The sequence below is a fragment of the Zootoca vivipara genome, chromosome 2 (genome assembly GCF_965207765.1).
Source record: "Zootoca vivipara chromosome 2, rZooViv2.hap1.1, whole genome shotgun sequence".
Classification (NCBI taxonomy): Eukaryota; Metazoa; Chordata; class Lepidosauria; order Squamata; family Lacertidae; genus Zootoca; species Zootoca vivipara.
This window is the reverse complement of record NC_142584.1, coordinates 110,226,252-110,240,215: the sequence shown is the minus strand read 5'-3', so window position 1 is coordinate 110,240,215 and position 13,964 is coordinate 110,226,252. Positions and strand designations below refer to the sequence as shown.

Here is a 13,964-nt window from a genome sequence, read left to right as displayed (position 1 = left end):
GGGTAAATATTGCAGTCAGTGTCTGAAAATGCAAATACGGGGGGAGGAGCAGGAATTGGATCATGACCGTGGGGAAAATCTCATAGCCTAGCAAAGCTGGGGGCCTGACCTAACCCCAGCCCCCAGGAATCCCCTGGATGGAATGTCCACATTCCGATAGTCTCCTACGTGTTCAAGCTGGGAATTCCCCCAGTTGGCTTCATTCCCTTCCTGTCTTCAAGACGATTCTGGGTTTCCCCCCTAATTGGATTCCTATCCACCTGCAGCCACAGCACATTCTTGCCCCTCCCTCACCCACCACAACCCGCCTTGGCATTGCTTCATGGACTTTGCCATTTCCCAAAACTCAGCTGTTTTCTCGGGGTGGGGCTAGAGACCAGCATCTAGCAAGTGGAGCAGATCGCCTAAGATTTCACAAGTAGCTGGACTGCAGCGCTGGTGCCCAAACAGAAGCTGCTAGACAACAAACGAGGGAGAACTAGAAATGCAGCTTTTGGACCAGCTGTTCTGCATTCTCATTGCCCTCGGGGCATCTTACACAGGTAAGCTGTCACAGCCAGGCACAAATTGATTATGAGAGCTGTGGATTTCACACACAGCAGTGCCTAATTGTAGTCAGTGGTGCCTTGAAGCCAGAACTCTTTGAGCCTCAACCAAGTCACCTGTGGCACCTTAAAGACTAACACATGTATTTATTTATGATGGTTAAGAATGCAGGGGGCAGGGGTATTTGATTGAGTCATCATTTAAAGGCAAGCCTACCTAATTCACAGTTTCTGAATATGCAGCTGGAAACACAGCCGTCCTTCAGAATCGCGCTTCTCGAAATTTTGCAGTGAAAAATGTGAATATACAAAAATGCATTAAGTCAGGGATAATTGATTTGTAAAATGGTGTATACATAAGGCAAAATGCACAGAAAACGTGAGAGAGATGCCTTAAAATGCTGATAAACTTCCATGGAGACTTTAAAAAACAAAATCACAACAGAAGCTTTGGTGGACTAAACACACTTTGTCGGATGCAGCTGGCGAGATGGACTTTAGTACACAAAACGTCAGGACATCATCACAGAGAAATGTGTTTATATGTTGGTTTTGCTGCCACAGACTAACACAGCTACCGATCCTCTTACCTGGAAATTTCGCTTTGAGATAATGCCGTTCGGGATAATTCATTCAGGATATTTGCTTTTATGCAGAGTTGCTGAAAAGAATTCAAAGTCCTTTTTGAAATTATATGATGAATGTTGATGCTCATTTCCCCAATGTCAACAATTTATGTGATTTTTGAAAGTATTTGATAGAAAGCTATTGAGTCTCTAGGGACGGGGGTGGCGCTGTGGGTTAAACCACGGAGCCTAGGGCTTGCTGATCAGAACGTCAGCGGTTCGAATCCCTGTGACGGGGTGAGCTCCCGTCGCTCGGTCTCAGCTCCTGCCAACCTAGCAGTTCAAAAGCACATCAAAGTGCAAGTAGATAAATAGGGACCGCTCCGGCGGGAAGGTAAACGGCGTTTCCGTGTGCTGCTCTGGTTCGCCAGAAGAGGCTTTGTCATGGTGGCCACATGACTCGGAAGCTGTACGCTGGCGCCCTCGGCCAATAACGCGAGATGAGCGCCGCAACCCCAGAGTTGGTCACGACTGGACCTAATGGTTAGGGGTCCCTTTACCTTTACCTTTATTGAGTCTCTGGAAGCATTTGATAGCTGGCGTGCAATACTACTCATTACCCGGCAATTTGTCTGATTTCACATATGAAACTTGGCAAATTAATCAAGGTTGTTGGGTGGAACGCTCGGATTTTGCGTGTAGCTTCGCACTTAAATTTTGAGTGGCAAATTGGAAAAGCAGGAAATCTGCAAGTGTACATTATAGCTCCACTCATGCCTCAGGGCCATTTCAAATTCTTGCAGGGGAGCATTTGGGTGTAGAAAGTTGGAATGCAACCCACTTGCCTGGGATGATAAAATACATACCTGATTTATGTGTCTGTGTCCTGGGGAGGTTTGGTCCAGTGCATGTACTCTGTGCAAAAATCCACATGTATATTTGACACGAATTGTGAGTTGTAGTTTAATTCCTGCATCAAAGTGCTTTTAGCATACAATTTTTGTAGCATTTGCAACAGGTTTACAAAAGATTCATAGAGGATCAGGTTACCAATGAATGCTATCACTACATGGCTACCTAGCCCATTTATCGCGGGAAACCCCTGGATTTTAATCTGTTTCCCGCTGGTCTCCCGAATTGAAAAAAATCCCGGAAATCTCTTGGATTTCCTACCTGCCAGGGAGGCTTCATTTTGGCTCCTGGCGCCGCCCGATTTCTGGTGCCCAGACATGGGTAGCGCGGCGCCGGAAGTCTCATGTCCGGAAATGCGTAGAAGTGACTTCTGGTGCCGCTCCGCCCATGCTTGGGCACCGAAAATCAGGTAGAGCGGCACCGGAAGTTGCTTCAACCCAACATCCAGACATGCGTAGAAGCGACTTCCAGTGCTGCTCTGCCCGATTTTCGGTGCCCAGGCATGGGCAGAGCGGCACCGGAAATCGCTTCTACGCATGCCCGGAAGTTGCGTAGAAGCGACTTCCGGTGCCGCACCACTGCAGGAGACTTGGCAGGGCCACAATGGCTATGTCAGGCATCCCCAAACTTTGGCCCTCCAGATATTTTGAACTACAATTCCCATCTTCCGTGACCACTGGTCTTATTAGCTAGGGATCATGGGAGTTGTAGGCCAAAACATCTGGAGGGCTGCAGTTTGGGGATGCCTGGGCTATGTTCTACCTCCACTGAATAGCAGTTGAATCACAAGTGGAAAGAGGAACTCTTGAACTCGGGACCTGCTTGTAGGCGTCCCAGAAGAAGCTGGTTGGTCACTGTTAGAACAGGATGCTGGACCAGATGGGCCACTGGCCTGATCCAGCAGCACTTCCTCTATACAGTATTGGTATGTTTTGTCTTATGTTGTGGTCCAGTACAGGCTTCCTTTCCGCTGGGGCATAAAGAGACTAGTTCTCATTGAGGTGATAAATTTATATGTGGCCACAGCACCTCAGGTTGCAAGTGGAGGCTCACAGTAGATGCTTGAATACTCTCCCATAAATGCAATTCCCTCCATGGAAAATACAAGATGTCAGGGAGAGAGGTTCTGGCTTAGACTCTTTGCTGTTATGCTACTTATCTGTGCACATGGATTCTGGAGTGGTGCAGTTTAGCCACAGGGTTACAAACTCCGTAAAACCAGGTTGGAGTCCATGTTTCTTTTTTCGGCTTTACACTTTTAAAATAGGGACGGTAGTTCCGGGCGATGTTTCGGCTTAGGGACGGGATATCTGACTTCAGGAAATGTGTCTGTATAAACAGAGTCTTGGATTAGCCATTATACTAAATACACTAAGCTGTACGGTCAGGGACAAAAGCGGAGCTCTTGCCATTCTTACCAATTTCCCAGAAGGAAGAATAAATCAACATTGCACCATCTGAGTCTTTGTGTGCGTGCTTGCGTTCGGTAGACAGCAGAATGGTGAATTCAGATTTGGGAAGGGCAGGATCCTGTGGTTTCCTCAGCTATGAAGCATGCTGGGAGGCCGGGGACAAGGCCTGGGCCTGTTTCTCCTCATGTTCCCTCGTGTATAGTGACTGATTTATAAAAAGAGATGGGCTGCAGCCTGAGTGCAAGTTGGCATGCCTTGATCTAAAAATCTGCCACCTCTTATATCATTTATGGTGTCTTATAAACTGGTGAGAATGTTGATGATTATATATTTCCAGATGGAGGCAGCAACTATGTGCGTAGAGCTCCAAGGCTTTTGTGGGCACCAGGGGAAAACCTCAAGGGCACCTAGTTTGTGCCCATGGGCACCAGGTTGGCTCCCAGTATGTTTCCGAGTATGTTTGGTGCTGACCTTTAAAGCCCTAAACGGCCTCAGCCCAGTATACTTGAAGGAGCGTCTCCAGCCCTACTGAGATCCACCTCCACTGAGGTCCAGCTCCAAGGGCCTTCTGGCAGTTCCCTCGCTGAGAGAAGCAAAGCTACAGGGAACCAGGCAGAGGGCCTTCTCGGTGGTGGCACCTGCCCTGTGAAACGCCCTCCCATCAGATGCCAGAGAGATAAACAACTATCTGACTTTTAGAAGACATCTGAAGGCAGCCCTTATTAGGGAAGCTATTAATGTTTGATGTTTTATCGCTTTATTATGATGATTAATATTCTGTTGGGAGCCGCCCGGAGGGGCTGGGGAAACCCAGCCAGATGGGCAGGGATATAAATAATAAATAATAAATTATTATTATTATTATTATTATTATTATTATTATTATTATTATTATGGCAACCCCAGAAGTAAAATAATGGCAGATACCATAGGCAGGCTCCAAAGAAAAATCTGGCCACTTACAGTGAGGGGAAAAAGAGGGCCTTCTCGGTAGTGGCGCCCGCCCTGTGGAACGCCCTCCCATCAGATGTTAAAGAGAAAAACAGCTACCAGATTTTTAGAAGACATCTGAAGGCAGCCCTGTTTAGGGAGGCTTTTAATGTGTAATAGATTACTGTATTTTATTTTTCTGTTGGAAGCCACCCAGAGTGGCTGGGGTATAAATAAATTATTATTATTATTATTATTCATTCTGCCTCTCACAGCTACAATAAACCTACCATTAAAATTATGGACTGGTCATTTCTTTGTCAGAGGCCAAACGGGCAAATTTAGCAGGGGATCAAAATACTTTTCCCCCTCACTGTATCTCTTTTTGGCATGTTAAGAAATCTCAGCCAGCTGCAGCAATGCCTGCACATTGATGTGCACAAGCAGGTTGTGTGGGCTGTCAATGGTGATCTTGTAGCAGGGGCCCAAAGGGCCCCAATTAAGGTGATAATGTAAATCCCTATAAATCCTAGACTATGCTTATAATAGTGAATTATGGGAACTTGTTGCTTAAAGAAACTGATGATCTAGCAAGATGCCGTTCTTTTACTGGAACAGAAGGTCAGCTAACACGCAAATCACAAAGATATAATTCATAAGCTGGAACACAAATTGTTACATGGTACACGTAACACAGGTTCCCAACACGCATATTATCTCACAATGTAACATATTATTGAGAATCAAAGGCCTAGTTAGCAATCCTTGGCCTAGTTAGCAATCCTTATTGCGCATGCGTATTAGATTAGGTAATGACATACGTATTAAATATGAAATGAGATAATGATGAATATTAATTATAAAATGATGTGATGCTTTATGTGATTGGTTAAATCAAAATCATTTGTTTGAAATGTTATAAATTCCTCTGCCCCACGTAGGGCGAGGTTGCAGTTTTGAGAAAAGATTCGACTGTAACCTTATTGCTTTGCAATAAACAAAATGGACTCCTAACTCCTCCTGTCTCTGAGTTTTATTGGCTAACTCAGAAGATAAGCCATTTTTTGGCTTACAACAATCTGAACCTTTTTTATTTTATTTTTAACTTTCTGCTTTTTTCCTTTCCCCTCAGATGCAGCTGATGATGCCTGTGACCCCCAAACAGCTGAGATTGCTGGGGGCCAGTACACAGTACTGGAAAACGGCACTGTGCTGAAATATGAGTGCCCAGATGGGAAATACCCGTACCCTACAGACTACCGGTTTTGCCAGTATGATGGGACATGGAGCCCCATGCAGAATGCACTGAAAAGTCGCGTCTCCAAGGCCAGTTGCCGAAGTAAGATGACAGTTGAGAGCACTCAAATATGCCAATGTATTGTTAATCTAGACCAGGGGTCCCCAGACTACGGCCCGCGGGCCAGATGCGGCCCAATTGGCCTCCCAATCCGACCCGCAACGACCCCCGCCGCCCGCTGCCGCCGCCTGCTCTTACGGCGCGCAGTGCGGCAGCGCGCTTCCAGATCGGAAGAAAGCGCCAAAAATCATTTGTGCGCATGCGTATGGGCCTCTCCCGACCCAGAAGAGGTCATGTCCGGTGCACTTCCGGGTCGGGGGAGGCCCATACGCATGCACACAAACAATTTTCGGCGGTTTTTCTGACCTGGAAGCGCGCCACCGCGCCAGTAAGTGTGTGCGCGCATGCGCACGGGCGCGCACTCCCCCGCCCTCCGGCCCAAAGCCGGGTAAGTCCGGGGACCCCTGATCTAGACATTTGTAGGGCAAATGCATCATGACTGACTTTCTGTTTTTGCCACGGCTAGTCTTTCTCAAGTCAGGGATGTGGGTGGCGCTGTGGGTTAAACCACAGAGCCTAGGGATTGCCGATTAGAAGGTCAGCGGTTTGAATCCCTGTGACGGGGTGAGCTCCCGTTGCTCGGTCCCAGCTCCTGCCAACCTAGCATTTCGAAAGCACATCAAAGTGCAAGTAGAAGGTACAAAGTACAGCGGGAAGGTAAATGGTGTTTCCGTTCGCTGCTCTGGTTCGCCAGAAGCGGCTTAGTCATGCTGGCCACATGACCTGGAAGCTGTACGCCGGCTCCCTCGGCCAATAACGCGAGATGAGCGCCACAACCCCAGAGTCGGTCACGACTGGACCTTTACCTTTACCTAGTCCTCCACAAATGTTACCTTTATCCATTATTTCAATATGGTGAATCGTTGCCAACTGATCGGGGGAAATCAACCTTGGCCTGCTCCTGTGTCTTTTAACAGCACCTTGTTCTGTCTAACGCAGCACCAACAGGGAAACATTTCTCTGATGTGGAGATAAGCATTGCAGCGCCTGCTAATATCTACAGTTCAAGCTGCATTTAAAGACTTAGGGCCGTGGGCTGCTAGAAAAGTTGGCACATCTGATAAGATCTGGCGGCGCCTCCAGACAACTTATTTATTAAGCATTCCTCTTGGCTTGCTAGCACAAAACGTACACAGTGGTTAGAGTATATCCAGCCTTTGTTAAAGTTTCGTTCTGATTTGCTTACACATCTTCCCGTTAATCGCTTGTTTATCTCACAATCTTTAATGCATTTCACTGTCACTTATCAAACTGCAAAAAGCCCAGTTCCTTTAATAAGTGGATTTGTTGTGCTACAACAACAGAGCCTTTTGATCCACTTTAAATTGTGCAAACAAAACTTCACGTTCTGGTATGTCCCTCCTGGTGTCTGGAGGCACCCTGATGGCCCTTGACTTTGCTGTAGCGCATCAAACATTGCTGTGAGAATTGCAACTCGAGCCTTCTCCCACTTTTCAAATAGCATTTGGGGCTGGAACAGCCTCAGAGCACCAGGAGAGAATTGGCTTTAAATGGCAGCATCTGAGGATTGTATGTGGGGTGGGGGTGGGTGGGGAGGAGATGTTTGATTGGTCAGAGGATGCAGACAAATGACTAGATCCTACTTACTGACATTTCTATTCCTTTCAGACATCACCTGCTTCAGGCCTCTGGATTTCGAAAATGGCCTGTATGAGCCCCGCCAGAGATCCTACGATGTAGGTCAGGAACTGAGGTTTGAGTGCTACCAGGGTTACACGCTGCGGGGGTCACGTAATCGCACCTGCCTCCCCAATGGGAAATGGAGTGGAGAGACAACCATATGCGATGATGGAGGTGAGTTTAGCATGCATTTACTGGCAAGCTCCGCCCGTTTCTCCTTTGGGGATTTCATTTTTCTTCACTTCCTTCTTTCGATTCTATCCATCTGGCACCTTCTGTGTGGTCAGTCAAGACCTGAGTCACTATATGAAACCAAAGCAACATGCACAAACTCTGCTCCTCTGCAAGCTGCGATTGGTAAGTTAAGCCCTTGCAAGAACGTGAATCTCTAGATCGAGATCCTTGCAAAGAGGAAATTGTTCTCAGATCCTTGCAAAGAGGAAATTGTTCTCTTATTGTTCTCTTTTTTTGTAAAAAATAACACTTGATTGAATCTTGTGCCCTTGCGTGCTGCTTGTTGTTTTGGGCATTGGCAGGTAACTGTTGCATGCACACAGCATTTCCGAGACACAAGAACATACTTTATAGCAACAGCTGCATGATTGTGATTCTGTTCTCTTACCTAGCGGGCCACTGCCCCAACCCTGGCATCCCCATTGGTGCCCAAAAGGATGGCGCCCAGTATCGAATTGAAGATCGAGTCCGCTACAGTTGTGACAGAGGACTCTCTTTTGTGGGATCCAAAGAGCGGATTTGCCAAGAATCAGGAGCCTGGAGTGGATCGGAACCGGAATGTAGAAGTGAGCTGGGGGCAACATATGTGTTCTGGAATTGGAGGTTAAATCCTGGAGGAGTGGACCAAGAACTGTGACCCTGTTAGGGATGCCATACATCTGGAATTTCCTGGACAATGCCGGGATTTGGTTGCCGAAAGTCAGATCCAGGCAGAATTTTCGTCAGCCGGTTTAAATGTCTGGGAAAACCTGGATGTATGGCAACCTATTGTGGAAGTGTGGTTTTTTGCAGAATGTTTCCAAAAAATTGCTCAGAAACTGGTATTTGGGGGGAAGATTTTGCAAAACAAACAAACAAACCACAAAACACCTCAACAACTTTAGCCCAAAACAAAAGTTTCTGCTTCCTGCTTCCTGCTATGGCATATATAGCAGGAAGCATATATGCTTCCTGCTATGGCATATATAGCAGGAAGCTTCCTGCTATGGCATATATATATACTGTATATATATATATATACAGTATATATATACTGGAGGATAACCAGCCTTCACTTCAGATTTGTTCATGCATTCAAGGTTGAAATAATAATAATAATAATAATAATAATAATAATAATAATAATAATATTTTATTTATACCCCGCCCTCCCCAGTGAGAATCGGGCTCATGGCGGCTGACATCAATAAAATTACAATAAAAAATAAAAGAAAAACAATTGATTAAAATGCAGATTAAAATACAATTTAGATTTAAAATTTGTTTTTAAAATGCAGCCTCATTTTAAAATGGCCCAAATCAAAACCCAAAGGCCAGGCGGAACAGCTCCGTCTTGCAGGCCCTGCGGAAAGATGTCAAATCCCGCAGGGCCCTGGTCTCCTGTGAGAGAGCGTTCTACCAAGTCGGGGCCAATACAAAATATTGTTATTTGTGGACCTTGTTAAGCAAAAATCTGCCCTTATTCCCTTATGGGGTACGCAAGAGCCCTTACTGGGTTCTCCATCGGTCGGAGAATATAACAGAGGCCAACCAGAGAATTTTGAGAAGCAAAGTCTTAATTTATGCTGTTGCAACAGGGTCCTTCCCCTCACGCAGGAGAACAAGGAAGGAACCCAGAACAAAAGAGAGCCTCCACTTTTATCAGTTTTCCCATCACCAAGAAACACCCCCAAAATACATCATTCCTACATCACAGCTACGTAATCAATACCTCACAAAAAGGGAGGGTTCAAGGTAGAAATCGGAGCACCTTTGACACCTCTCCTAGTCCTCCTCTCACCCCTCCCGGGTATAAATTCCTAAACACAAAGAGAAATTAACAGTTTCCTAAAAGTTGATCACTATCTTTTGTTCGGAGGAGTCTTCCATTGTGAATGAGATGGCTAGCAGCCTGGCACCATTTATGGGGAAATGTCCAGTTGGCAGAGCCTCTGGCTTACAGGATTATGGCTCCCAAGTTGATAGTCATGTGGAAATGTGTGTGTGATTCTGGTCAGAGAGAGTCAAAATGGTGTCAGTCAGGCCTGTCTTCCTGTGCTGCTTCAGACATGTGCCTGTACATTCATGTACATGTTTATGAACAGTGTATATATATATATATATATATATATATATATATATATATATACCTTAAAATTCTTAAAACAAACTTAAGGTCCTCCGCGGGGCATACCAGGAGAGGCGGTCCCGTAGGAGAGGCATGTAATGGCCAGTCATGAATGGGCTTCAGGCTCATGTGCTCTGCCCTCCCTCTTACCCTCATGTAAGTCTAATTTCCTTCCTCCCTTCCTGGTTTTGAGCAAACTGTAGTTTACCATGAAACCCAAATCCAACAAACTGCAGTTTGCTTCCACATCAGAACTGGAATCCCATTTCAACCTGTGTTTCTAGTTCCATTTTGCAAATGCAAGGGAACCATGTTTTGTGGTAACTATCAGTTGTCTGATTCATGGGATTGGGGGGGGGATTCAACCATATCTGGCGAGATCAGAGGCCCCCATCCTTTGACCAGCATCCTTTTCCTCGTTTCCTCAAGTTGGCTTCAGAATCTCCTTGCGCGAACAAGTTCTTAACACTCCAGATTGCTAATTCCCTGTCTCCCCCTTTTCCTCCCCAGACCCTTTCACCTTTGACACTCCAGAAGAGGTCTCCTCCAAATTCATCTCTTCCCTCACTGAAGTGGTTGAGGCTGCAGATTCCAACAGAAATATTTGTAAGTTTCTGGGAGCAAGGTTGGGTTTTGTGCAAGGATACCCTGACAGTAAGAGCTGTTTGGCAGTGGAATTTGCTACCAAGGAGTGTGGTGGAGTCTCCTTCTTCGGAGGTCTTTAAGCAGAGGCTTGACAGGCATATGTCAAGAATGCTTTGATGGTGTTTCCTGCTCGGCAGGGGGTTGGATTGGATGGCCCTTGTGGCCTCTTCCAACTCTATGATTCTATGACTCTATGATTCTACCCCAGGTCCAATTTGCAGGCGTGGGACAATCGCATTGTGAGATGCTCCCCATTTTCCTGAGTGGTAAGATAACCCAGGAAAGTGCTACCAAATTTCCTTTGGAGCAAACAGCACTGGGAACATTGCTTGTTTTTGAGATGGTACTCCTTTCCTCTATATATAGTTTGATTAGGTGTGTTTGCAATGGATTCTTTTTGACAAATATATAAGCAGGGTGTCAGCTGGGGGTATTTTTTGCTAACTTTCTGAATTTGTCAAGTTTGCTGATACCTGCCCTCTTGCGGCTCTTTCCTCCCCACAGCTGCTACAGGGAAGCGTAAAATCAAGATTGAGGTTGATGGCTCAATGAATATCTACATTGTCCTTGATGCCTCTCGAAGTATTGGTCAGCCAACTTTTCGGAAAGCTCGGGATGCAATCATCAAGTTCATCGAGAAGGTGTGGTAGGCTGAGAAACTTTCTGTGCTCTCCCGTTCCTCAAGAAGAGTAGCATGAGAACAGTGTAGAAGCAGAGGTCTGCTGTAAAGCCCCATCTCTATCGACTAGGATCATCAGTGGAATAAAAAGTTGTCAGATCTGGGTGAAAACTTTGGTGGGGAGCAAAGTTAGTCCAAGTAGGCCAAAAGTCAGAGTAGGTGAGTGGTTGAGTGGTTCGTAACGGGGGGGTGGGTGAGTTCTAGGACAGAGGGCCCAGAAGATGATATATAGTCAGTTGGAGAGAGGTTTGGAAGAGAGGTTCTTACTGTTTTGTAGCAGCATTAGCACAATGGCAATTGCTCCAAGCACATTGAAACTTGGTTAGATTTACATCTGCCCTCATCCACCTTTAAACAGACATTTCCCATGAAAATACTTAGGCTAGAATAAATCACAGAACGTAGCTTTGCAAATAAGTGAAGATTTTACTCACAGAGTTTTGGTAGTTATAGCAAACAAGCCTACATCCAGATCAGCGGCACAGCCATGGGCACCCGCATGGCCCCACAGTATGCCAACATCTTCATGGCAGACTTAGAACATCGTTTCCTAGACTCCTACCCACTCAAACCTCTCTTGTACCTACGATACATTGACAATATCTTTATTATCTGGACACATGGACAACAGACCCTGGAAACCTTCCACCAGACATTCAATGACTTTCACCCCACCATCAACCTAACAATGAACCAATCAATGCAAGAAATACATTTTTTGGACACTACTATAAAAATACAGGATGGACGTATAGACACCACCTTATACAGAAAACCAACTGACCGACAAACATATCTACATGCTTCTAGCTACCATCCCAAACATACCAAACAATCCATCGTATACAGCCAGGCCCTACGTTACAACCGTATCTGTTCCAACTCTACAGACAGAGAATCTCACCTAAGAGATCTACAGCAAACCTTTTTAGAACTAAAATATCCACCTGATGAAGTTAAACAACAGATCAACAGAGCCAGACTGATACCTAGGGAGAACCTGCTGCAAGACAGACCCAAAAAAGAAAATAACAGAACACCACTAGTCATCACATACAGCTCCCAAGTTAAAACAGTACAACGCATCATCAGAGATCTACAGCCTCTCCTGGACAATGACAGCTCCCTTTCTCAAGCTCTGGGAGGAAGACCTTTCATTGCCTACAGACAGCCACCCAATCTTAAACAACTCCTCACCCACAATAATACAACCACCAGACTTAACATGGACACTGGTACCAGAGCCTGCAATAAACCCAGATGCCAACTTTGCTGCCACATACACCCGGACAACATCATTACTGGCCCCAACAACATCCAACATACCATCTCAGGACTATTTAATTGCTCATCTTCTAACATTGTGTATGCCATCAAATGCCAACGGTGCCCTTCAGCTCTCTATATTGGACAAACAGGCCAAACCCTACGCCAAAGGATAAATGGACATAAATCTGACATCAGGAACCATAAGACTGAAAAACCAGTAGGAGAACACTTCAATCTCCCAGGACATTCTATACAAGATCTCAAAGCAGCTGTTTTATTACAGAGAAATTTCAGGAACAGACTGGAAAGGGAAGTTGCTGAATTGGAAATCATTACCAAGCTTAAAACCATGGAAGCACCTGGGATGAATAGAGATATCGGATTCTTATCTCATTATGCATGATCAAGCTTTCTTTAGCACCTCAGCCCAGGACTAATTGCAGCCATCAGCAGCCATTAACACCCATCTACAGGTTTACCACTCCCATCAGCCCATCTCCCATTCCCACCCACCCCCACCAGCCTCTGTATATATATAGGGTCTGACACTTCTGTTTCTAGTGTATCTGAAGAAGTGTGCATGCACACGAAAGCTCATACCAAAATATAAACTTAGTTGGTCTTTAAGGTGCTACTGAAGGAATTTTTTTATTAAGCCTACATCCGTTAGTAGTAAAAGTAAAGAAGAAAAAGAGTTCCAAGCAACTTAAAAAGAAAGAACTTGGTTTCCTTAACAAATAACCATGCAGAAGATGCAGGCCGTGAAGATCTATTTTAGAGAGATTAATTTATTTGCAGGATCAGTTGAGCTGGGAGCCATGCTGCAGCTCCAGTGTTTTTTTTTCAGGAAAGGCCGATGGAGAGAGAGGCAGATGGTTTCTCAAGAGACAATGCTCCTGAACTGAGGGGAGTAGATTCTGAGGCTAGGGCTTTATAGGGCCAGGTGGTCAGGGATTGACCGTTGGGATCAGCTGACCAAGTAAGCACTCAGACATGCTGCTAAACGTAAGCTAGATGATGCTCTCAATGCGCAAATTTTAGTCTGCTAGACTTGCTGTGGTAACAGAGATGGGGCAGGAAGGAAGACACTGGAATCTGACTGTTGGGATTTCCAGGAGAAGATATCAGAGTCCTGGCACCTTGCAAGCAGAACCCAATAGTTTGAGGAGGTGGACAGAGTGAGAACCTAGTAATTTCCAGGTTTGGAAGGAACGCAGCACAAAGTAACACCCCTTCCCCCTGTAATTTCTACACTGAGGTGGAAGGTGGTTGTTGTTGTTTTTTAATAAACATTTTAATTAGATTTTCCAATTTAAATACCTAATCCATCTTCCAATTATACAAATTATAATAATATCAATTAAACAATTAATCTTCTGCCAAATTATACAAATTTATCGACTTCCCATGCTCCAGACTCAGAAGGCCTCTGGCCCTCTTTTTACGCTGCAATTCTTTCCCATTGTCCAGATCTTATTCCATAATCTTCTTGTTTTCCTTCTTCTTCTTTCTTCCAAGTCACTGAGTCCCTTCCAGCAAGCAAATTTTAATCAAATCATATTTAACTCCATATGAATTTATATTATAGTCCCCTTTTATGATTTTAGCATAGTTTCCTCCACGCTGGCACCCTGCCAAGTCTGTCTGTAAATCCATGAATCTTCTTT

The 13,964-nt window shown here is 45.2% G+C and overlaps 1 protein-coding gene across 1 annotated transcript in view; it reads left to right on the top strand.

Annotated features, from left to right (window-relative positions):
- The first annotated feature begins 414 nt into the window (after nucleotides 1-414).
- CFB (complement factor B) overlaps nucleotides 415-13,964 on the top strand; it is a 34,356-nt gene continuing 20,806 nt past the window's right edge. The window contains exons 1-6 of the mRNA XM_088663510.1: nucleotides 415-542; nucleotides 5,498-5,704; nucleotides 7,352-7,537; nucleotides 7,990-8,163; nucleotides 10,215-10,310; nucleotides 10,854-10,990. Of these exons, the coding sequence (XP_088519636.1) occupies nucleotides 485-542; nucleotides 5,498-5,704; nucleotides 7,352-7,537; nucleotides 7,990-8,163; nucleotides 10,215-10,310; nucleotides 10,854-10,990 (858 nt within the window). The 5' untranslated portion in view covers nucleotides 415-484. The remainder of the gene's footprint in view (nucleotides 543-5,497; nucleotides 5,705-7,351; nucleotides 7,538-7,989; nucleotides 8,164-10,214; nucleotides 10,311-10,853; nucleotides 10,991-13,964) is intronic.